General features: G+C 33.6%; 1 protein-coding gene and 1 long non-coding RNA gene across 3 annotated transcripts in view; one reads left to right on the top strand and one right to left on the bottom strand.

Annotated features, from left to right (window-relative positions):
* Nucleotides 1-21396, top strand: part of Cip2a (cellular inhibitor of PP2A) — a 34899-nt gene extending 13503 nt beyond the window's left edge. For both annotated transcript variants that reach the window (XM_042676800.1, XM_042676801.1), the window contains 13 exons: nucleotides 2418-2636; nucleotides 3646-3805; nucleotides 5629-5770; nucleotides 7787-7886; nucleotides 9594-9712; nucleotides 11890-12082; nucleotides 12500-12574; nucleotides 12664-12774; nucleotides 17366-17562; nucleotides 18483-18596; nucleotides 19178-19260; nucleotides 20154-20293; nucleotides 21025-21396. In XM_042676800.1, coding sequence (XP_042532734.1) covers nucleotides 2418-2636; nucleotides 3646-3805; nucleotides 5629-5770; nucleotides 7787-7886; nucleotides 9594-9712; nucleotides 11890-12082; nucleotides 12500-12574; nucleotides 12664-12774; nucleotides 17366-17562; nucleotides 18483-18596; nucleotides 19178-19260; nucleotides 20154-20293; nucleotides 21025-21195 — 1824 coding nt within the window. In that variant the 3' untranslated portion in view covers nucleotides 21196-21396. The remainder of the gene's footprint in view (nucleotides 1-2417; nucleotides 2637-3645; nucleotides 3806-5628; nucleotides 5771-7786; nucleotides 7887-9593; nucleotides 9713-11889; nucleotides 12083-12499; nucleotides 12575-12663; nucleotides 12775-17365; nucleotides 17563-18482; nucleotides 18597-19177; nucleotides 19261-20153; nucleotides 20294-21024) is intronic.
* On the bottom strand, nucleotides 3860-21977 carry LOC122105540. Its single transcript, XR_006147049.1, has 3 exons — nucleotides 21903-21977; nucleotides 13127-13140; nucleotides 3860-3870 (listed from the first exon to the last, which is right to left on the bottom strand). It is a non-coding gene; the product is annotated as an uncharacterized LOC122105540 (long non-coding RNA).
* Between the last annotated feature and the right edge of the window lie 3636 nt (nucleotides 21978-25613).

Genomic DNA, 25613 nt, shown 5'->3' with positions numbered 1-25613 from the left:
ATTGCTGACTTACATGATCTACATCTCTTCATTAGCTATTATGAAACAGCTTACCAAAGGTCATATTTGCATATGAAGGCTTGGTTATTGTGCATCCTTGTCAGTATTGGGTATTTCCAGATTATTTAGTCATTCCAATGTTTAAAATTAGTATTGCATTACAGCTAAAGTTTACATTTCCTTAACTATAAACTAATGGTTCATACTTTTTCACATTCATTAACTGTTTTGCGTCTGAAATATTTAGGAGTATTTTTGATAGACTTTTATAGATATTTAAATAAATAAATATTTGAGTTATATATGTTACATAGTTCATTATATTTTGTGCAATTATCTTCTGAGTTGCCTTTATTACTCATTTAATGTTGTCTTGATTTTAATAGAGCTTAATGCCTGTTTTAATAATACTTTTTTATTGTTTTATTTTTGGTAGTATTGAGGTTTAGAGTCAGGGCCTTGAGTCAGAATGATCCTAGATTTAATTTATCCTTTTTGTGGCTGATTTAAGAAATCTAGATGTACTCCAAAGCCAAAAAAATGAGCTTCTATGTTTATGGTAACTTTTCTATGTAGAACTACAATCCATCTAGAATTCAGTTTATGTCTGATATGAAGTCGGACTGTTGTTTCAGGCTAAACTTTTATCTGACAATATTTACAGAAGGGAAAAAAATTAGAAATTTTAGAATAGTTGTGAATTATCAGAAACAGTGAGTCTGGCTGCTGTAGAGGATTTAAAATAGTACAAAGTTGGCAGTGTTTCACTTTTGTGTGTATGTTTTTATATCTTTGCTCTTGCTCATTTATTGTTTGCCAAGAGTTCTTTCTGGATTATTTTCATTAAATGAAGTACTCAGATGATATGTCTTGGATATTTTGAACTCCAGGACCTAAAATTAAAATGAGAATTATTCCTAATCTAAATTAAGTTTGATAGAATACTGTAAATTTATACTTAATGATAAGTAAGGATTCTTGGAATTGAAGAAATATAGCAGAAGCTAATTAATCTAAAGGAAGTAAACTATATCAGAAAATTAGGAGATTGATTAGAACATGAAATAGAAACTTTACAGAGGTGTTAGAAAGCCTGAAAGAGAATGAAGACGTAAGAGTAATTAAAAAAAAAATCTTACTATGATAGAAGTAGAGAATAGTAGAAGCAGTAATCCAGTAGTTGGCTCATTTACTTTTTATATAATAGTTGACATAAATGTTTAATTTTAATGTCAGTATAACCTTGGTTGACAAGATTAGTGTGAAAAAATATTATATCAACATAATTCATAGTAATTTATAATTACATAAAAAATCAAAATCCTAAACTAATATGTTAGTAAATCCAGTGATATTTAAGAGAATTACATTCATTTGCTAAATAGATTTAATCCAAGAATACAAAGGTGTTCTAACATGATAAAATTTAAAGGTGTGTTAACATGATAAAATTTAATATTTATTCAAGGTAAAGATTGACTAGGAAAAACCAGACCTTTTTTTCACTGGTCAAATAACTACTAAAAAATCTACTGCATTCTTATTATTCTTGGCAAATTAGGAGAACTTATCTTCAGATTAAGTATAAGACAGAATAGACATGATCGCCATTTGTGTTTGTATTTATGGTGTCAGCCAACCTAGTAAGACAAGAAAAGTGAAATATACAAGAATTAGGAAAGAAGATGTAAAAGTCACTATTCAGAGAGCATTGTGAGTATAAAATATATAAAATCTGTAGAAACTTGTTAATTTAACAACTGGCTGACTATAAGATCAGTATGTATAATTATATTTTATTTATAATTTTAGGACCACTAAATAGATCAATTTGTATTTTATTGATGTCATTTAACTGATTTTTTTTTTTAAGTCAAGAGGTTAGGGGAGAAATCCAACAGAACATATATAAAGCCTCCATTGTGAAACTGTAAAACATTGAGAGAACCAGAAAATCCTTTAAGTATGTGCAGATATTTATATCTGCATATATATATATATATACATATATATATATATATGGAAGATTTACAATATTTAGTCAATCAAAATTCAGCAAATTTTATTTTGTTCGTTTTTGGTTGGGTTTGGCTTAGTCTTTGTCTATATGTCTGTTTGATTTTCAATGCAGGGCCTCATGCATAGTGAGAAACCACTTTACCCTTGTACTCAATCTACCCAACTCCACTTTTATTTCTTATTTTATAGTATGCTTTATGTTAATTTTTCACTTTAGGATATGGCATGTATTCGAAGTCCTAAATTAATTTTTAGATACCTTTTCATTTTAAAAACAATGTGTTTTTTAATTACTACAAAAGAAAATTAGTAGTTAAAATGTACAACATTTTTAGATTTATCATTTGTATATTAATGTCTAGTAAAATTTGATTTAATGATAACTTTATGTTGTACAGGTTTTAGAGTTACTTCTTGCCTTCTGTTCAGTAACTCAGCTGCGTCATGTTCTAAGTCAGATTATGTTTGAACAATCTTCCTCTGGCAACAGCATTGTGGGAAGCCGTTCTAAGTCCTTAGAACCTACTGTGGCTCTTCTTCGTTGGTTAAGCCAACCCTTGGATGGGTCAGAAAACTGTTCTGTCTTAACACTGGAGTTGTTCAAGGAACTATTTGAGGTAATAGGATAGTAGAAAATTGACTCTTCTACTTTTACAACTCTTAAGTTAACAGTTTTCATAAAAAGCTTGTTTTATGTTTTTAAAAACACCCATAATAAATTTCCAATTCTTGGGCTGGGAAGTTGGCTCAGTGGTAGAGTGCTTGCCTTGCATGCCTGAGGCCATGGGTTCGATTCCTCAGCACCACATAAGCAAAAAAGAAAAAACCCAGAAGTGGCGCTGTGACTCAAGTGGTAGAGCGCTAGCCTTGAGCTGAAGAGCTGAGGGACAGTGCCCAGGCCCAGAGTTCAGGTCCCATGACTGGACCCAAAAAAAAAAATTCCAATTCTTCATACAAAGGAAAATTGCTCATATTAACAGTTGAACTCAACTGTCATTTAGCTACCGCTAAAATCATATATGTTAGTGTTTCCCCTTATTTTGTTGTATAGCTTATATATATTGGTTTCTGGATAGTTAAAAAAAAAAAAAAAGGTCTTGACAGTATATGTATTGTATGATTATTCTTGCAGTAGTCATATTCCATCTCTGTCTCGATAAATGTTGTCTTCTTTTTATTAGCTGTTAAATAGGTTAAGATAAAATGTTGGAATTAAGGGCTAGGAAGTTGGCTCAGTGGTAGAGTGCTTGCCTCACATGCATGAAACCCTAGGTTCCATTCCTCAGCACCACATAAGCAGAAAAAACCGGAAGTGACACTGTGGCTCAAGTGGTAGGGTGCTAGCCTTGAGCTGAAGAGCTGAGGAACAGTACCCAGGCCCAGAGTTCAAGCCCCACGACCGACAAAAAAAAAGTTGGAATTAGTAAATGGGGAGGAACAGACAATGTACTAGGCCCGGATGAGAAATAACCACAGTCTAAAGGATTCTGCCATTTGGGCAATTTTTTACTTGTTTAGCCTACCCATGTCTTCCCTAAAATTATTGTATTATTAAATTTCACTGAAATTATTTACAATAATGTTTAAATAACCGTTTTTAAGTATTTCTGCCATTTCCTTCTCTAGGATGTTATAGATACTGCTAACTGTTCTTTGGCTGACCATTTTGTGACCCTACTGCTACCTGCAGTCCTGGATCAACTTCAGTTCACAGAACAAAGTCTGGATGAGGCCTTAATAAGAAAAAAATGTGAACGGATGATCAAGGCTATTGAAGTTTTATTAAATATCCTTTCCTCTCATAAAAATGGAAGCTATACTTCTTCCTTAGTATTGCATTTTATTTCCAATCTTGCCACTTCTCTGTATTTCATATATGTCCAGAAATATTGAACTGAAATTTGAAAATCTCAATGAAGAGTTCAAAAAGTTAACTAGTTTTCAGTGTAAAACTTTAAGCTACATTTTAAGAATTTATTTGTTTGTTTTTGTTTTGTTTATTTTGTCCTTATGATTCAGGAAGCAAGTTCAGGGCTAACACAGCAATCACTAAACCACTGAGAATCTCCCCCACATAAGAAAAGCTTTTTAAACGTGATTTCAACATTTTTGTCAGTTTGAGAGTTAGAGACATCTAAAATGCCTCTTGTATTATCCTTAGTAATCTTAACCACTGTATGATTTGTCCTTCCTGTTTTAGGTAGAGTAAATCAGTGAATAAAAATTATTTTTAGATTTGTCATGATTTTATCTATTTTCTACCTCATGTTTTAAAAATAAAATCCTCATGAATATTCTAATAGAGAGGAAATAATGTCATAGTTGATTATAGGAAAGACGAGTATATCAACACAAAAAAACTTCAAGTGCAGTTAGTTTCACAGCCTCTGTACCCTGATTGATTCTCAGTTCTTTCATGTATTTGCTTTTTCTAGATTACTAATTCCAAGTTGTGGAGATGTCTAAGTTCCAATTTTTAAATATTTCTAGAAATTTTCATCCCTATCCCATTGTGGGCAAGAAACGATACCATATTGAGATTTCTTAAATTTACCTGGTCACCTTTCCTTGTATCTCAGAGAAACAAAAAGAGGGGTGGGGGGGCAAACTATTTTTTTACTCTCTTCTTAGTGTCTCTTTTCCATCTCATTGTCCTTTACAGCACTCTTAATCCTGGCTTCAGATTAGAATCACCTGGGGAATGAATAAAACAAGATAGACACCAGAATCTTGCACAAATTCTAAAGTGATTGGAGCATTTTAAAACCAGAATATTTTTGGAGTGTTTGTGGTGGTGGTGGTTGTGGGGGGGGGGGGGGGCGGTTGGTGGGGGGAGAGAGTGGGTGTGAATGAATACGATTAATCTACACAAATGATTCTAGCATGTGTGTATGAGTGAGTGAATATGATTAATCTACATAGATGAATTCTAACATGCAGCCAAAGTTGAGAACCATTGTTTTACAGACATAGAATTTTTCTGCTTGACCTTAGTCAGGTCGTTGATCATTGATGGCATCAATACTGGGTTTGAATTCAGATCCTTGCTCTTAATAAGCAGTTGTTCTTACTACAGAGGTACATCTACAGCCCTAATTTTTGCTTATTATTTTTGAGATAGGTCCTGTTTTGGACTTTGCAATAGCTAGGCTAAAAGGTACATGCCACCACTTTACCTAGGCTGGCTCATACCTTAGCCCCAATAAATAACCCCCCAAGTACCTAGATTATAGTTGTGGACCACTGGTAACTGGCCTAACTTGACCCGTTTTTAACGATAGATACTCATAATGATATATAATTAATAAAATTTTAGGGAATTCCCTGATTGCAACAAATATTTATTGAAAAGTATGAGTGCTAACAAAAATGGAACATCCAGTGGTCTTTTCTGGGTGTGTGGTATGAGACCGTTTCTTGACATTCATCACTGATAATCCTCCATTCCCAGTGTTATAACCTCCCATTCAATAAATATAATTATACTGGATTACAATTACAATGTTGAGTTGACTTGTATGAAATTACCCTGAATGTTTAAACTATTACCAAACATAAATTATTTGGAAAATCTTTTTATTTGTAAGTGTAAATCTTAACAAAGCTTACCTCTATGTGGAGATGATACTCTGAAAATGCGTATTGCAGAAACTCTGACTGCTATAAAGTGTACCACTCTGATAGAACAACAATTTACATACGGCAAGATTGACCTGGGATTTGGAACCAAAGTAGCAGATTCTGAATTATGGTGAGTATTCAAAATCTAACTTACAAAGTTATTAAATGAAGTAAAAATTTTTAAATGTAGTTCTCATCTTTTAAGATACCATTCTTTAGTTATGTTCTAGCAGCTCAAAATATAGCCAAGAATTAAACATTGTATGTAATGAATTTTTAAATTAAAAATTATTCAATGTATAGATTGTACACTTCTGAAGAAAGGCTTTAACTCATCTGTTTTATTGTTTGGAATTTTTTGTGTGGCTGTATGTGACTGTGTGTGTGTGTGTGTGTGTGTGTGTGTGTGTGTGTGTGTGTGTGTGTGTGTGTGTGTGATTTGATCTCTAAATTTTTTTTTCCTGGAATTTGCTTTTTTTATTTGTTTTGTTTCGTTTTTTGGCCATTTTTTGGGCTTGAACTCAGGGACAGGGTACTGTTCCTGAGCCTCTTTGTGTTCAAGACTAGTGTTCTATCATTTGAGCCACAGCACCACTTCTGACTTTTTCTCAGTAGTTTATTGAAAGTAAGAGTTTCATGGACTTTACTCCTTGGGCTGGCTTCGAACTTTGAAGATCACAGCCTCCTTTGTAGCTTGGATTATAGATATGAGCCATCAATATCCAGCTGGAACTTGTTTTTGACATTACCTCAGTAATTTAATTATTTTGTTCCTTTCACTTTCAACTTTTAAATGGAAAAAAAATGAACATTTTTATTATAAGAAAATCACTGGGGGCTGGGAAGGTGGCTCAGTGGTAGAGTGCTTGCCTTGCATGCATGAGGCCCTGGGTTCGATTCCTCAGCACCACATAAGAAAAAAGAAACAAGCCGGAAGTGGCGCTGTGGCTCAAGTGGTAGAGCGCTAGCCTTGAGCTGAAGAGCCGAGGGACAGTGCCCAGGCCCAGAGTTCAGGTCCCCAAAAAAAACTGCCAAATTTTCTTAACAGTAATTCCTTAGCATGTCAGGCATTATAAAGGTGGATTTTCATGATAGTAATGAGACATTTTTTATGCTTTTTGAATTAAGTTCATCTAATAAATATTCATTGACACCCTGCTAAGTGTTGGATACCATAATTCCTTCTCATTTCCATAGAGAATGTCATTGTTAATAATTGTGTTTCTCAAGAACAAGGGTTCTTTTTATACTCTGCTTCAGGTACAAAGCATAATATATAGCAGCATAATTCATACCCTAATTGTTATTTGTTCTTTATTGTTTAATAATATTTTGTGTTGTTAATATTTTGTTAAAACTAAGTATTAATGGATCCTTTAATACTTAGTACTCACTTCAGTACTCTTACCTACTTGTGTGTTTTCTGAGTAAAAAAAGGAGCACTAAATAAATGTTAACTGTTGCAGGAAGCCCAGTCCTGTAATCCTTAACTATTCAGGAAGTTGAGATCTGAAGATTAAGGTTTGAAACTAGCCTGGGCGGGCAAAACCTAGAGACTCTTATCTCCAATTAACTTCAAAAACTAGAACTTTGAAGTGTGGCTCAAGCAGTAGTGTCAGTCATGAAGAAATTAATCAAGCTGAGAGTTCCAGGCACAGAAACAGCACACACATGTGAAAACACACACACACACACACACACACACACAAAACCTTAGACTGTTAATGCTAGTATGTTCTCTTTAGTTTTTGTTGTTGGTGGTGGTGGTAGTGGTAGTGGTGGTCAAGGGGCTTTAACTGGGGGCCTAGGCACTACCCTCAGCTCTTCAGCTCAAGGAGAGTCCTCCGCCACTTGAGCCACAACATTACTTCCAGTTTTCTGGTGGTTAATTGGAGATAAGAGTCAAATGGCTTTCCTGCCTGTGCTGGCTTTGAACCATGATCCTCAGATCTCAGCCTCCTGAGTAGATAGGATTACAGGCGTGAGCCTCTCTTTAGTCTTGAATTCCAAGAATGTTTTTTTATTTTGGTATTTTTTTATTCTCAGCAGAAATAATTTTGTCTTCTTGAATTTTAAAACTAATTTTTTCTTTAGAATTGTAGTTAAAAATATTTTGAGTTTAATTTAAATATTATTTTTCTTAAAGCAAACTTGCTGCTGATGTAATTTTGAAAACTCTTGTTTTGATGAACAAACTTAAACAGTTGGTTCCTGGTATGGAAGTAAGCTTCTACAAAATCCTTCAAGTAAGATTTAAATTTTTATACATTGATGAGTATTCCTTTGTAAGTGGTTTCTAGGAAATTATGCTCTTATATTTTAAATATTTAGACAATGTTTCTCTTAGACTTGATCATCAGAAGACAGCTGCTACCCTTGTCTTCATTGTACTGTTATTTTACATACTGCTACAAAAACTGAATGTTAAGTATTTCTGATTCCAAGTTATAGAATGTTCATGGTAATATTGTTTCTCAGCTTTTCCTTTTCTTCTGTTGAACTTGCTGGTTTGTTAATTTTTGTTGGCTTTGGGAAGAGGGTAGTGTTTGCTTTAGAGGTGTTTTTTTTTTTTGATCGAGGTTGTTGAAATAGTGTATTAAGTATATAGAAAACATCAGGGCAAAGGACGTGATTGTGAACAACAGTGAGATTAGAGGGACTTTGCAAACATAGCTAACTCACAGATAATTGTTGGATAAGAGGTTTAGATGTTATCAAGACTAACTTGACAGGTTTAGAGATATAATTAATTTGTATTTTTTTTTGTTACCCTTTTTTATTATTATTGTTATTATCTCTGAGGTGCTGGAGCCTAGAGCATGAACCTGTGGCTTGAGCATGCTAGGCAAGTGCTCCTCTGCTGAGCTGTACCCCAACCCTTATTTACTATTCTACAATCTGGAAATTGAATATTAGCAGAGGGAGGTTGACTTTATAAACAGAAAAGAGGCTGAAGAACAAAGCAATGAAACAAAAGTCTATTGATCATTTCAGTTTGTTACTTTATAGGGCTGAAACAGAGGAGACAAATTATGCTGCTACTGTTTTTATTTTTGGAAAACAAATTGGTTATGTGATTCATAGCCAAAATAACTTGATTTGGGTTTGAACTGTTCTTCTAGGGCCTACTTCAGAATTTATTTAACAATGTTTGTTAATAGATGTAACAGGTTTTTTTAATTAAATATTTTTATGTTTGTTAATAGATGTAACAGGTTTTTTTAATTAAATATTTTTGTTGAAATACATTCATTTAATAACGTGGCACAGATGATTTTAATGAATATATTAACAAGGTAGAAGACAAAACTGAAAACCCTTAGGCAGGGGTCACATGTACAATTTGATAGTATAATATTTAAAATGGAGTTTCAAGGTTTGTGTACCAGTGAATATAAGTTTTACCTAGTTATTTCTCTTTTTGGACTTCAGTTTCACTGCAAATTGCAAATAATGATTCTCTTTTCTGAGAGGAGTTGTAAAGAAAAAGTCCTGCCAAAAATATGTTCTGGTTCTGTGTGGTGCTGAGTTATATTTGTGTGTGCACAAGAAACAACATTTTAATAATAAAGAAGTGATTATATTAACATTTTCTTCACTAAGAATATGTTTTACAAAGAATTGAGTCCAAAGGCCCCTTTATGTTCATTTATAGACCTTTTCCAAAGAAGATGATATAGATTTTATAGTGCTATGTAAAATCTTCATTGACATGGACCTATAAGTTCTTTAAAATATTTAAGATTGCCAACATAGCATAGTTGAAAATATTTAAAACCCTTATTGGATTTATTTTTAAAACTCACGCTTATAGTGATTGGATCACAGTGTATATAAGAAATAAAATGTAATGATACATTAAAACATGAGACAAGAAACATTTTAGAATTTGCTTTATCCTAGAGACTTGATACTATTTTTGCCTCTTGTTTTCTGGTTTCTGATTTGCTTAGGATCCACGTTTGATTACTCCGTTGGCTTTTGCTTTGACATCAGATAACAGAGAACAAGTACAGTCTGGATTGGGAATATTATTGGAAGCAGCTCCACTTCCAGATTTTCCTACTTTAGTGTGAGTTGCAATCACTTGAAATATATCTCTTGTACTAAGACATTGTGCTGTGTTTCTTCAGTAATCCTCAACATACCTTAGTAAATTGGTAAAGTGAAGATTTCATTTTATCAGCAAAATGAAATAAAATAGAAGTTTGATTCCTGTACCTGAAAAGGCAAGTGTTTATTACCCGAGGGTTACCTTGATCTCAAGGTAGTTAGATGTGTTATCCAGGCACTATTTTTCTCTTTCTCCTTAACCACCACTTTTTAATGTAGTAGATTTTGGACACCTAAACTTGTCTTCTACATTTAGTTCTTTCTTAGAGAGCATTTTCCTTCCTGAATGTTTTAAGTAAAAAAATCAAATACTACTGTCATTGACCAGATCTGGGTCATTTGCCCAAGGGATCATCTCTGAAAACTGCATAAGCTGAAAGTTGTGCTTGAAGAATAAAAAGGTCCCTAAAGAAAATTTGTGTTTTTAATCAGTAAACAAAAGATGGTTAGGCAAAATTTTTTATTATAATCATTAATTTCAGATAATAAAAGAATACTTACAATAATACTTGGAAAACACCTCATTTTTTTAAGGTAAGACACTAAATGGTTAGCAAAATGTTTACTAGATGTCTATTTTAATAAACTTTTTAAACTTTAAATGATTTATTTGGGTGAATTTGCAAACATGGTTTGAATAATTTGAAGCAGTTGGTAAATAAGTGAGGCATTTACTGTGCCAGAGATCAGCAAGCAGGTCATTGGGCAGGCACATATTTTTGTAAGAGTTTTACTAGAATAAATCCATACCCATTCATTTTCATATTATCTATATTGTCTGTGGCTGCTTTTCTTCTCAAACAGCCAGGTTGAGTTAACTGTAATATGAACGGTTAACCAAATTGCACTTTTTAAAATTTAAAAATTTAGATGTTCATAAATTCATGAGCATATAATCAGATTTCTCTATATTGTTAACAAAAATGGAAAACAAATAGAAACCTCAGGTTACAACATAGAAATGGTTTATAATGAAGCTATTATATTTTCTGATGGTTTGCTTGCTTCAATTGTATTAGTTTAGCATGGAAAAGAAAATCTCCAAGGGAAAGCTACAGCCCCTCTGAACATGAGTATCTCATCCTTTGCCCCTGTGGCTAAGGCCTTCCCACCATTTTCTTGGTATCTTAGCCTTCCTTTTATGTGTTTTAGACCACAGTTTTCTCTGTGGTCTACTTATGTTTATTTTTATGTGTCCTTACTTGATACTGTCTTAAGCAATTTAGTAAGTGAATTTATTGAGTGGATGGATGGATACATAGGTTTTATGTATATAAATTTGCTTGCTTGTTTTAATTGAATACTTAACAATATTTTTAGGGGCCATAAGTATGGCTATAGTGGGCTGGCTACCTTCTGGGTATTTTTTGTTATAGCAGCAAATTATACTAAATGCCTGCTCTGGTAAGATTTGTCCTATAGTCAGAGATGAGACAAAGAGGGAAGGAAAGAAGAGGGAGGAGGAGAAGTAAGGAGAGAGGGGAGGAAGGAAGGTAGGAAGATATTGTGCTATGGGAGAAGGGGGATTAATATTAGCATTACACAGGGCTTAGTAATGAGTTTTCTTAGGAAAGGTGAACTTAAAAGAAAATCTAATGATAAAAAGCAATTTGCTTGGAAGGATGCTTGCTGGTAAAGAAATAGCCCAGGCAAAACCTAGAGGCAGAAGCTAGACTGTCTTTAAAGGGACACAAGTCAGATTGGTCTTGGAAGTCAGTGGAGGTCAGGTTAGAACTTACTGAGTGAAAAAGGAAAGAGTAAAGAAGGACATAGACACAGAAACACCTCATGATAAGAAGGCTGCTCTGAACAATACTAGTAGCTTTGTACTTAGTACAAATAATCTTCATCCATAAAAGTAGACTACAGTATCTCTAAACCAAAGATAGAAATGTCATTATTAAAGAACTGTAAATAGAAAAGGGAGTACTTTGGAAAATTTAGCATATTACCCAAACCATGTGCCATTTTCAAAAATATTTGAAGTTTTATATACCCTTCCACTCCCCCTCGCAAAAAAGAAAGCCCTCATTCTAAAAGATTTCCTAATTTTAATAATAGATTCCCTAATTCTTCAGTGCTCTGCCTTTGGCTTTGTTTTTTTGTTATTTCTTTTTGTTTTTGCTTCCTATTCAGGCTTGGAGAAAGTATAGCAGCAAACAATGCATATAGACAACAAGAAACAGAGCACATGCCCAGGAGAATGCCTTTGCAATCAGTAAATCACAGTTTTACAGGGTCGTTAAAGTGTATAACACCTCCCCTTTTGAAAGATGTTTCTGGAGTTAATATTGAGGAACTGATAGAGAAACTTCAGTCTGGAGTGATGGTGAGTGGTAACTAACAGTTACAGATGGGAGTATGGTTGGCACCTGACAGTTAATTATCTACTCAGATTGTATAACATTTTAGCACCTTTAGAAGGCAAATACAACTGAAATGTTACCTATAACAAGACAGTAATAGAATGGAAAATTTGGCAAGTGTAAGATAAGCCAATCATTACATCTGTCAGTTTTTAGCATGGCTACTATTGCTTTCTTAGTTTCCTTTCCTCTTGCCCTTCCAGCTTTGAAAAATTTTTAAGTGTATTATTTACATACCAAAACTTATCCAGATACTGTTCTGTAGTGGGAAGATTAGGGAAATAGGTGTTATCTACCAAATATAATATTCCTTTTGTTGTTGTGTATGTTTTGATGATTTAGTTTTGTTACAATTTTCTGATTATTTTATTAAAACCTAGGTAAGGGATCAGATTAAAGATATGAGAATATGTGATATAATGGATGTATATGAGATGAAGCTATCCACATTAGCTGTGAGTAAAAGCTTCTTTTAATTATGTTCAGTAAGCTTTAATAAATATTTTCTTAAAATTATGAAAATTAATTGTGTGTTTTCTTGTAGTCCAAAGAAAGCAGATTGCAAGATCTCTTGGAAGCAAAAGCTCTGGCTCTTGCACAGGCTGATAGACTGATTGCTCAGTATCGATGTCAAAGAACTCAAGCTGAGACAGAGGTAGGTACATGATAAATTTATGTCTGATTAGAAGAAAATTTAATAAATGACAAAAGTATAGACAATATTTATTTATCATTCTTAATTGTGCTAAATTGTCATCAGCAATTTGATACAACTGCTTCTACTTTTTTTTTTTTTTTTTTTTTTGCCAGTCCTGGGGCTTGAACTCAGGGCCTAGACTATGTCCCTGAGCTCCTTTTGCTCAAGGCTAACACTTTACCACTTGAGCCACAGCACCCCTTCTGGCTTTTTCTATTTATATAGTTCTTAAAAATCAAACCCAGGACTTCATGCATGCTAGGCAAGCACTCTACCACTAAGCCGCATTCCCAGCCTCAACTACTTCTACTTTTAAATTATCCTCTTTAATTTTTGTTATGTCATTGTCTTTTGGTTTTTTTTTTTGATATTTTATACCCTATGTTAATGGTCTTCGGGATTATATATTATATTATTATATATATTCTATTTGTTTATATATTTTGTTATTTCAACCATTACTAAAATACTAATGTTCCCATATTTATATGCACAAATCTTTTTTTTTTTTGGGGGGGGTCTGGTCGTGGGGCCTGAACTCTGGGCCTGGGCGCTGTCCCTCAGCTCTTCAGCTCAAGGCTAGCGCTCTACCACTTGAGCCACAGCGCTGCTTCCGGCTTTTTTCTTTTTGCTTATGTAGTGCTGAGGAATCGAATCCAGGGCCTCTGGCATGCAAGGCAAGCGCTCAACCACTGAGCCACCTTCCTAGCCCCTATATGCACAAATCTTTTTCCCTCACACTAAATGCTTTCCATAATAGCTGCAAAATATTTCAACCTCAGCATAACCAGTAGTGAACTAATCATTCTTCCTCTTTTTTAAAATGTCTTCCTAAGTATTTTTTACTATTCTTAGGATTTTCCAAATTAGAAACCTGGAACAAAAATTAGCTGTTATATATATTCATAAATAAATTCCACCTTTCATAAATTCTACCTTCTAAAAGTTTCCTCTTTCTAGTTTGCCCTTCCCATTGTTAGTAGCATGCATTTCTACATTTCCACAGCTGGACCTCCACCCAGACCTGAACTCCATCCTGCCCTTCACAAAGAAAAGAGAATGCTTCCTGGATAGGTCTGCACACTCTTCACCCAGATCTAGCTGCCCACACAGAATACCTCTTGCCTCTAGCCCTGATGTTTTAAGGATGCCCCTAAATAGGAACAGGTGCCATTTTTCTCTCTTCCATGAGGGAGGTGGCCTTGTCAGCCTTGACTGGCTATAAACTACTTTTCCTATAGGTGACTATCCATGTGTTCTTGTAGGATGGGTGATTTCAACCATTATTACTTTTTTATGCTATTGTAAAGATGCTGTACAGAAGGGTTACAGTTACATGAGTAAGGCAATGAGTACATTACTTGTCAATCATTGTTACCATTTCCCTTGTTGTTGTCCAATTCTCCCTTCCTCTCCCACCTCCCACACTCCTCCTCACTGACCCTCACCCCTACCCCAAGTTGTTAAAGTTCATTTCCAATATTCCAATATACTGTCCTGTGGGTCTCATTGTGGTAATGGGTCATCCTGTGTCCTTGTTTCACGGTTTTGTTATTCCTCTTCCCTTCTCCAGATTAGACAAATGTACAAGGTGCAAGGTACCAAAATCAAGTACAGTGACAACAGGGGATAAACCATAGGGGGAAGAACATACAAAGGAAACAAACAGGACTAGGAAGGTGGCTCAGTGGTAGAGCGCTTGCCTTGCATGCATGAGGCCCTGGGTTCGATTCCTCAGCACCACATAAGAAAAAAGAAAAAAGCCGGAAGTGGTGCTGTGGCTCAAGTGGTAGAGCGCTAGCGTTGAGCTGAAGAGCTGAGGGACAGCGCCCAGGCCCAGAGTTCAGGCCCCATGACCGGACCCAAAAAAAAAAAAAAACAACAAAGGAAACAAACAAACAAAATCATCTGGTACATTTAAAACAACAACAACAAAGACCAGACCTCTTGTGTCCATATCTTGGGGTTGATTTTACTTAGCATCAACTTATATGGTCATATGTACATAATGTTTGAGCTTTTCAGCTCATCTGATAAGATTATCCTATATGTATGTTATTGCAAATAAGGGAAACCATGAGGCCTAAATTTCTTTGGGCCTGGCTTACTTCATTTAATATGATTTTTTCCAAGTCTTTCCATTTCCTAACAAATGGGGCAGTGTCGTTCTTTCTGATGGAAGCATAGAATTCGTGTGTGTGTGTGTGTGTGTGTGTGTGTGTGTGTGTGTGTGTGTGTGTGTGTGTGTGTGTGTGTGTGTGTGTGTGTGTGTGTGTGTACCACATTTTCTTGATCCACTCATCTACTGAGGGGCATCTAGGTTGGTTCCATATCTTGCCTATGGTGATAGACATGGCTGTGCTGGTAGCTTTAGTAGGGCCATGTTTGTCTTCATTTGGTTATATGCCCAAAAGTGGGATTGCTGGATCATAGGGGAAGTCTATGTGTAGTCTTTCAACCATTATTTTTAATAGGTTACAGTCTTTTCCTTCTTTGTATCAATCTTGATAGAATCTCTAAATTATTCTTCTTACTTTTAGTCTAGTGCTCTCAACTACTTTACACATTTCTGCCAAAGGTAATTTAGTTCTATTCTTCCTCACTCCAACACCCAGGTGTCTCTGAGTCACTAATCATACTGTAGTAGTAGCTGCCTTTGCTCTCAGATGTCATTGATTTTTTTAAATTGTTATTGTGAAGGTGGTGTACAGAGGGGTTACAGTACTCAAGTAATGAGTACATTTTCTTTGACATATAAGGATTCTAACTAATTCACAGTCCACACCTACCATTTTTGCTTATTCATCACATTCAACCATGTTCAATCATATTTGTATTTTCTGAAACTTGCCATATTCTCCTTTCTCCTTGTCTTAGAACATTCTATGTCATGTCCAGAACATGTTTTCTTCTCTTTCTTTTCCTAATTCCTCATAGTCTTCAGATTTTAGTTTCAATACTACCATTTCCCAAAACCTACTGTGGTCTTCTCTTACCTACAAATGAGTTTGGCTATACTTTAGTAATCTTTCTTAAGCCATGTGAAAATCATAGCATTTTTAATACCTAGTTGTGATGCCAGAGATGTTTCTGTACCTCCACAAATACATGGTAGATGCTTGGCATATGATATGTGCTTGGTAAGTCTCACATTGTGCTGAGAACTTGCATATACATGATGTGCACTTTATGGGTAAGATATTACTTCAATAATTTGAATTCCCAGCATAAAATCTACCCAACATGATTTCATTTATAATTTATTATAATAAAGTTGTCTGGCTTTTGAAAGGCTTTGAAAGCAATAATAAAATATCTTTAAAATCTTTACAAAGTAAAGATATTTAAATAATGTTAAGATATACAACCATATTTTTTCTTTTTTTGGGGGGGGGGGTTCGGTCGTGGGGCCTGAACTCTGGGCCTGGGCGCTGTCCCTCAGCCCTTCAGCTCAAGGCTAGCGCTCTACCACTTAAGCCACAGCTCCACTTCCAGCTTTTTTCTTTTTGCTTATGTGGTGCTAAGGAATCGAACCCAGCGCCTCATGCATGCAAGGCAAGCGCTCTACCACTGAGCCACTTTCCCAACCCCCCATATTTTTTCTTTTATTGTTTAACATGACTCATTTTTTTTTTTATCTATTGCACCATAAATTTCAAGAAAGTTAGATTTTTAGAATTATTTGTTTTCTTCTCTCCTCAGAGTACACTGTAATGTTCTGTTATATGCATTGGACATGATAGACATTTTAATTGGAGAATATAATGGTTTTCCATGTTGCAGAAAAAATTTCTCAACAATAACACTAATAGATTTTTGTGTAATCCATGCTATAAAAAGAGTGATATTAGGTTTTTGTCTGACATTTCTTGTCACCAATTATAGATTATATTTCTTGGTTATGCTAGCTTGATTTTTAAGTGTTAAACATTTACGAGAGACTCTTATTCGTCAATCTTACCTGAAAGGAGAAGACTTGGGTATGCAAACTTATTAGTTTAGTATTAATGACCACCACCAAGGACTGTACCCTTTTAGTTAAATAGGACTACTTTATTTTGCAGTTTTGTTCATTTCCACTAATCTGGCCATCCTTAGGTTAACAATTTATTAAATTACAATTGTAGAGTTTAACATCCCTAATTGAAAATACATCAACATCTAAAACTTTTTGAGCTCTAACATGACACCACAAGTAAAAAGCTCTACATTATTAAACTTATTTTTATGCACAACATTGTTAGAAATATTGTATAAAACTACTTCTTTAACTCAGTAATACTGAATTGTTGAACATTTGCTAAATGTTTTAAATTGTGGAATATATTATAGCATTCTGAATATTCTATATTCTAATGCGATATTCTAGATAGTTTTATCATTCTGCAGGCATCATAGAATCTACAAAGTAATTACTTTTAATATAATTAATAATAATCTTAAGAGACCACCATCAGGTAGCAATCAGTTGTTTACCAAAATACTGTTATGTGGTGCATAGCTGTATATAAGTAATATTGGGAAAGCCCATGTGCTGTTTTCTTTTAAGGCACGAACACTTGCTGGTATGCTTAGAGATGTTGAGAGAAAAAATGAAGAACTTAGTGTATTACTGAAATCACAACAGCTTGAATCAGAAAGAGCACAGAGTGATATTGAACATCTCTTTCAACATAATAGAAAATTAGAGTCTGTAGCTGAAGAACATGAAATACTGACAAAATCATACATGGAACTTCTTCAGAGGTAAATAAAGTTATTTATAATCAACTGTGACCTGGTATGTAAACTCTTCAAGGAAGGATCTTTTTCTTTGTTGTAGAAACTTACAGATCCTTTTATTTATGCTAGTCCTGTGGCTTGAAATCGGGGTCTAGGCACCGTATGAATCTCTTTTGCTGAAGATTAGTGCTTTATCACTTGAGCCAGAGCTCCACTCTGCTTTTTTGGTGGTTAATTGGAGATAAGAGTCTCCTCACACAGTCTTTCCTGGCCAAGTTGGCTTCGAACCTTCATCTTCAGATTTAAGCCTCCTGACTAGAATTATGGGCATGAGCCTCTAGCTCCCAGCCTACAAATCCCTATTTTTATAAATTTTTATAAATGATAAATAATATGATGCATTAACTGTTAATTATTGTTGAATGAATTTGTCACAATTAGTCTTACATTAAACTATATAAACTGGTCATCTTTGCAAGTCAAACTTCTTAACATCAAGTCTAAAAGCACAGATATTTGGTATTAGTATTCAAATCCTCTCAATGTTATGAGATATAATTTATCATTATGACTTTATTTTGCTTGTTTGAAATTGTTCTAGAAACATGAAAAGACACATTGTGTTTATGAGATGATCACTTTTGAAGTAATTGTTCCACTATTTAACCATATAGGCAAAATAAAATAAAGAAGCAGAGAAATTTAGAATTATACATTTCTTTAAGAACAGTTGTGTATGCAGCATTGTGTGGTGCATTATAATTTGTAAACTAATGCTAGATGCCTGTCAATGAGACTGATATCAAACATTTCTACTTGACAATACTTTTTAATCCCAGCAGCCAGCCAAAACTTGGACTTTATTCTTCTTAAAGAACACTAATTTTCTTTTCTCTACGTTTTCGTCCATTAAATAATACCAGCTCATTTCTTTGTCCTTTTAGAAATGAAACTGCTGAGAAGAAAAAGGAAGACTTAGAGATTACCTGTGATTCTCTGAATAAACAAATTGAGACAGTGAAGAAGTTGAATGAATCACTCAAGCAACAAAATGAAAAGTAATATCTCTTAATTCTTTATTCTAATTATTTGGAGTTTAAAAACAGTTTTCTACACAGAATATTGTTCTTATTGATACAATTTATAAATTATCATTTATGTTAGAGAAAAATATTTATTTGGTAGGTTTTACAGGTAGTTATTATTATTATTTTATGGTAAAAAAAAATTTGTTTTTTTGTTTTTTTGGTTTTTTTTTTGGTCTGGTCGTGGCACCTGAACTCTGGGCCTGGGTGCTGTCCCTCAGCTCTTCAGCTCAAGGCAAGTGCTCTACCACTGAGCCACTTTCCCAGCTCCTATGGTAAAAAAATTTGTTAGGGGTCTGGGAAGATGGGTCAGTGTAGAGTGCTTGCTTTGCATGCATGAAGCCCTGGGATCAATTCCTCAGCAGAAAAAGCCGGAAGTGGCTCTGTGGCTCAAGTGGTAGAGCCCTAGCCTTGAGCTGAGGAGCTCAGGGACAGTGCCCAGGCCCAGAGTTCAGGCCCCACAACCGACCTTAAAAAAAAAAATGGTTAGGGACAAAAAGTCAGAAATGATATAATGATATGATTTGGTGATATTTTTTTCTTCTGTACTTCAGAACTATTGCTCAGTTGATAGAGAAAGAAGAACAGAGAAAAGAAGTCCAGAATCAATTAGTAGACAGAGAATGTAAATTAACAAGTAAGTAACCTTTGTTTGATATTGTCTATTTTTAGCATATATTATTTTAGAATAAAATCAAAACATGATTTATTTTAGTTTTTATTATTTTTATTTTTATTATTTTTAACTTTAAATTACTTCCTAAACAACTTCCTTTTTCATGCTATAACATTTCACAAGTACAATTTGAAAAAATTTTACTGAAAAAGAAATCCTCTTTTCTTTGACATCTGGGTGTTAATATAAAATAAAAAATACTTAAGGAACATAACAGTAGGTGGCAATGCTAAGTAACTTTTAGTTACTAGTTTTGCACACACGTGTGTGTGTGTGTGCATGCGCACACGTACACATCAATACTGGGCCTTGAACTTAAGGTCTTAAACTCTGCCACTTGAGTCACACTTCTAGTTCTATTTTTGCTGCTTAACTGAAGATAAGATTCTTCTGCTCTGACTGTCTCCAAATGTCAGTCCTCAAAACTCATCCTTAATAGCTAGGATTAAATGGGTGAGTCAATAGCACCTAGTGTATTTACTAGTTTCTTCATATGGTATCTGTGAAGTGATCCACAAAACACTTTTAGTTACAATTCATTTGCATTGCAGCACATTTATAATTTTTTTTATGTTTTTGGCTCTCCTCTTGTAATCCTTGTAACTTCTACAGATTGCCCTTCCTTTCTTTATGGTATATTACATTTTAAACAGAAAGTAGAGAAAGGTATCTATACACTGATGTCATAGGAGAAGAGTTTCATGGTGACTTTTGTTTAGCAAATTTTGAAAAACTTACATCCAGATAGTTATTTCTTCATTCTTATTGTCTTTGATTTTGCAGTAGCTATCTAACCTTTTCAGAGTACTATCAGTATGACTAATGACTACATAGTGACGATTTTTTGTTTTAAGATTTGTATCAAAAAGCAAAAGTACAAGAAGAAAATATTAAAGTCTTAGAAAAAGAAAATAACGATAAGAATGAAGCCATTGACATTCTTAGAAAAGAATTAAGCAGAACGGAACAGATAAAAAAAGAGTTGAGCATTAAGGTAAGACTTTAATTTCAATTTGCATTAAAACTTAAAAGTCTGTGAAAGGGTCAACTTGGATAGATTAATGTTTTTTCTTTAGTGAAAATATATAGATATATTTCTGCTTATAAGGGTGATAATAATTTTTCATATTTGTTTAGATATTTATAATTTGCAAAGAACTCTCTGAAATATTAAATATTTAAATTCTCCTTACATTACCAGATACTAATCCCTCCAGATGCTAATCCCTATATATGAATGCTCTAATTTACAAATGAAGAGATTGAGTCTGAGATTATGGTTAACAGTTTCAGTAATAAACACGTGTCTGGTATCTTGAGTCCAGTGCTCTTTCTATGTTGTTATTATTATTGCTTGGGTCATAGCTGTGATCTGTTTTCTGGCCCATTTACAAGCAGAGATGAGAACAGACTAGGATTAAAAGTTGAAATTTTACAGAACATTAGTAACAGAAGAGGCATAAAACTTAATGACACATAAATAGTTTCGGAGAGCCTACATTAATATGTTATCTTTTTAGTAATTCTGAATAGTATTATATATTGTTTTCTTCAAGTTTGTAGCTGTTAGCATTGATTTTTAAAGCATTGCCAATGTCTATTATTTATTACTTAAATTTATCATATAATTAATTTAGCTTTCTATACATATTTATGTATCTATAAAAATACATATGCTATTCTCTTTCTCCTAAATTTTTAATCTCTGATTTCTTAATTCCTTAGGCTTCCTCCCTAGAGGTACAGAAGGCCCAATTAGAAGGTCGTTTGGAAGAGAAAGAATCTTTGATGAAAGCCCAGCAAGAAGAGTTGAACAAACACTCTCACATGATAGCGATGATCCACAGTTTAAGTGGTGGAAAAATAAGTCCAGAAACTGTTAATCTGAGTATATAGACATTATGGCACTTTGGAATTTGTAATGTAATAACATTTTTGTAATATTTAAATAATAATAATTTATGTGGTGGAGAAGATGGTAAAGGGAGATGATTTTGTGGCTCCAAAATAGTCGGAATTATTATCTAATTTAGTAAAGATCCTAATTTGGTGTATGTCTTATTTTTTTCTTTTGAATATAGAGCTTTTTAAGTTTTACTTTCGGTCTTTGGCCTTTATTGCTTAAAGCTTTCCTTAGCTTATACATTAGGATATTACTCTTTAGAAACCATTATTGTCTCTCTAATATTCCCTTTCGTGTGTGTCTGATTTATTCTCACTTGAAACTATAATCATCACTTGATGACAAGGTTAAATTTTGATTAGCGCATCCTTAAGCAATTTTGTCATTTTTTAAACCTCTTAAAACGTCCTTACACAAACTAAGCAGCTGTAGTTTACCAGTCAGTATTATCTTATGCAGGCATCATTGTAAATGTGGAGTATCATTGGCCAAAACATTACATCAGGCACATAACTATAGTTCAATTATTTTTAATTGCATTACTTAGATCTTTTAAAATCTTTTTTTAATAACTTTTTTTTTATTGTAAAAATACTGTACAGAGGGGTTACAATCACATGAGCAAGGTAATGAGGACATTTCTTATCAAGCATTGTTGTCTCCTCCTTTGATTTCCCCTACCATCCCTTCCCTCCCCCACAATACAGTAATCCTAAAGATTAATAAATTGTAATTGCTATTAGTAAGAAGAGAGGTGCTATGATATTACTAAAGAAACTTCTCTAAAGTATTGTATCTCTGAATGTAAAATGATCTTTATTCATTTTAGATGAAGAGATATAAAGTTCCAAGTTTAAAAACCATAATTGGCAGGAAATAGTGTACAAAATTAATAAACAAGTAGTTAAATAATTGCATTATCTCATAACTTGTGGGATTATTCTTAAAATGCCTTTTTGTATTTTCTCTTTTTAAGATGTTACCACTTTCACTGAGTTCCAAAGGTAATTTACATTTCTACTCTTGCTACAGAAATGTGTTTGTTAATTGTAATATGCATTTATTTCTTAAATTGTTCTTAATTAGGGCATTTAATTTTGAAGTGTGTTAAATGTCCTTTTCATGTAAGAAAAGTTTTATATTTTGATATATCTTACTGCTCTATACTATTGCAGCCACTAATATACTTGATGCTTTCTCTACTTATCCCTATTTGATTTAGGTAAGTTTAGATTTACATTTATTGTACAAATTAAGCTTAAAAATATTTTTGTATTCCACTAAATACATTAAGTAATATAAAGCTATAATGGCTTTCTATGTACATTTTTTGCAATTCTTTAAACTATGCTGAGTAAAACATTTTAAGTTAACACTTGTTCTACAAGAATACATTTTATTTTTATTTGGAAATTCATACACATTTATTTTAATATAGAAAAACCTTCCCATGTATATATGCTACTTAAGAGCAGAAGGCTCTGTAAAATGAAAAAAAAAATGTAAAATGCTGAGTGATTAAACTGAAGACTCCAAGAAGGCCTAGGAATATGGTGTAAGTGGTAGAAGACCTATGTTTAAACCCAGATGCCACAAAAATAAGAGATAGATAAAAGGTTGAGGGAAAATGAAATTATTTTTTACAATTTAAGCATCCCTGGATAATGAACATTGCTCCATGCTGTTCTATAGAAATTCCTGTAATGATTGGACTGTTCTAGACCTATACTGCCTTATGTGGCTATTACGTGTCTGAATAGTAGCCTGTACAACCCCAAAACTAGATTTTTTATTTTATTTTATTGTAATTTTAATTTAATAGCCATCTAGTTGAAAATACATGTCTAGCCCTTTTTGCAAATGTACATTTATAGAACTTGCTAGCCTGCTCTCAAAAATCTGTATAGGCATATGAGGTAGGCCCATGTACTTTATTCATGATTTTGCTTTCTGTAGTTTGTTGCCATGGTCATCAAACATGGATTGAAAATAATATATGAAAAATTTCAGAAAAAACAATTTATAAGTTTTAAATTGCATGTAATCCTGAGAAGTGGAATACCACATCTGGACTTTAGTAAAGTCTTGTGAATTATGAAAATAGGACTGGGTGGTAGCTCAGGTAAATCCTCAGATAGACCCTGGCTTCAGTTGCCAGTACTGAAAAAAGAAAACCATTAACATTTATATCCTTCAGTTTGAATTTACTTTCCTCAAAGTAGTTATAAGGAAGTAGTTACATAATTTGTGCTTACATTCAAGGCTATTTTATAATTTGTAAATTAAGCAGAAACATAAAATTTTAAAATTGTAGGTTCTTTAGAAAATGGACATAACTTGAAAATCGTACACAATCTTATTCCTTCGTTTTATATATTGACTGCCTCTATTCAAAGACGCTGAAGTTTACTTCATTTATGCTTGTATTCATCTAAACATTTCCCAATATCCTGGAGAGAATTCTTGTTTTATAAAGCTCATTACATAAAGAGAAACATCTTCCCTCAACTGGATGTTATTAGTTATCTAATTCTCCCAATGACCCAGTGTTTCTATGTTCTTATGATATCAGAGGATGTATAGGTCTAGAACAGTCCAATCACTACAGGAATTTCTATAGAATAGCGTGGAGGAATGTTCAGTATCCAGGCAGGCTTAAATTGTAAAAAATAATTTCATTTTCCCTAGAACTTTTATCTCTATCTTTGTGGCCTTCCCCCTTTGAGTGACATTTTAAAAGCTAACAGAGAAGATTAAGTTTCAGCTTCGTTATGTTATTAAAAACTAATTTTCCAGTAAGTAGCTGAGCATTTGACAGTGATTCAGTAGTAAACATAGTCTACATTTCCACTATATTACCTTCACTGTTATTTTAAGAGTAATGATTCATTTTATTAATCTGGGGAAGGAAAAAATACAAGATATTAGAATATCTAGCCCTATCCATTTCTTAGACTTCAAATACAATGATGTATGATTAGCCCTAGGACAAACAACAGTGTTAGAGTTTAATTAAGCAGGATTGTCCCACAGTCAATTTTAGCTAGTAAGTTGTAGAATACCCAGTTAATCCTGTTAAGGCTAGAAGTATTCTGACAGAACCATGAACCAAGGGCCTTATGTTAGAAAAAGATATTTAAAAAGGATTTTGTCACATTTCATCTGGAGTGGCCAAATGACTGAAGCTAAGAGGTTGATAAGGGATAGTTTTTAAGCATGGTTGCCTGATGCCCCAACTTCTTTTATTTTTGAACTGGACAGAAACTCGCATCTCACCCTTGCCTTTCTCTGGCCCAGGGTAGGTGAGAACTGAATAAAGGAAAAGCAATGAGTCCCTTCCAAAATTTCCATTTAGGTTTTTCATACAAAAAAGGGATTCAAACTTGCAGAGTATCTACTCCTGACTGGCCAGTGTCAGGTCCCCAGTGAGCTCAACATGATGAAAACCCCATCTTGTTCTCCTATCTGAAAGCAGAACTCTGACTCCAGAATCTTGACAGGCTGCTAGAGATGAAACAATTCCTAGGTTTAGAGGCAGAGAGATAGGTGGAGAACCAAGTAGTTCTTCAAGCATAAAAATAATAATAAATAAAAATAAAATCCCTCTTATTCTATAACAGGAATCTTATAACAGGGACAATAAATTTCTGACTTGAGAACTTTATCCTCTTGTTTAAAGAAGACAAATAGAAGTTTTACATAGTGTATATACTTCACAGCTGTAAAATCAAGAATCTCTGATTTACATGAGTTAAAATTAGAAAGTACTTGACATAAATTCACTTTATTAATGAAATAAAGTGTTTCCTGGAGAGTTAGTTTATCGAAGCACCACTGCATAAGAGTCTAGCTTTATTGGGTCATTTTGTACACTAGTGTTAAGTTTCAGTCATGAGGGAAGATGTCTTGCTGAATTACAGACCCATGAGTTTTGAGATGTTGGAATTATGAGTAGTTCAGAACTAGATTTATCCTTACTCTTCTTAGTTACTAATAGACATCTTCAAGGAGTAATATTGAAAGAGGCTTGCTTGCCTAAATTAGACCCTTAATTCTAATTACAAACTATTTTAATAGCTCAAAATTAGACAGACATGATCTACTTTAAAAAGTATTTTTAATTTACAGCTGACATTGATGAAATTTATTTTCAAATTCATCTTTAAGGTCTAGAAAAACCCATAATAACCCACATTCATTATAAGCCATACCACCTGTTTCTCTCCATCTTTACTTATTAAAAATAGAATTTATTACATTCATTTTTAGTATATAACCTTCTTGAAAATATGCTAGCCATGAGAGTGTTTTAAAAGCTATTCCTTAAACCAAGCCACACATTGAAAACTACCCAACATTAATCTTTCAAGGTGAAAAGAGTTTCCCTTCCCCCAGTAAATTATTTTGTTGA

This window comes from Dipodomys spectabilis, unplaced genomic scaffold (genome assembly GCF_019054845.1).
Source record: "Dipodomys spectabilis isolate Male_0828 unplaced genomic scaffold, ASM1905484v1 ptg000032l, whole genome shotgun sequence".
NCBI lineage: Eukaryota > Metazoa > Chordata > Mammalia > Rodentia > Heteromyidae > Dipodomys > Dipodomys spectabilis.
This window is presented reverse-complemented; position numbering and strand designations above follow the sequence as displayed.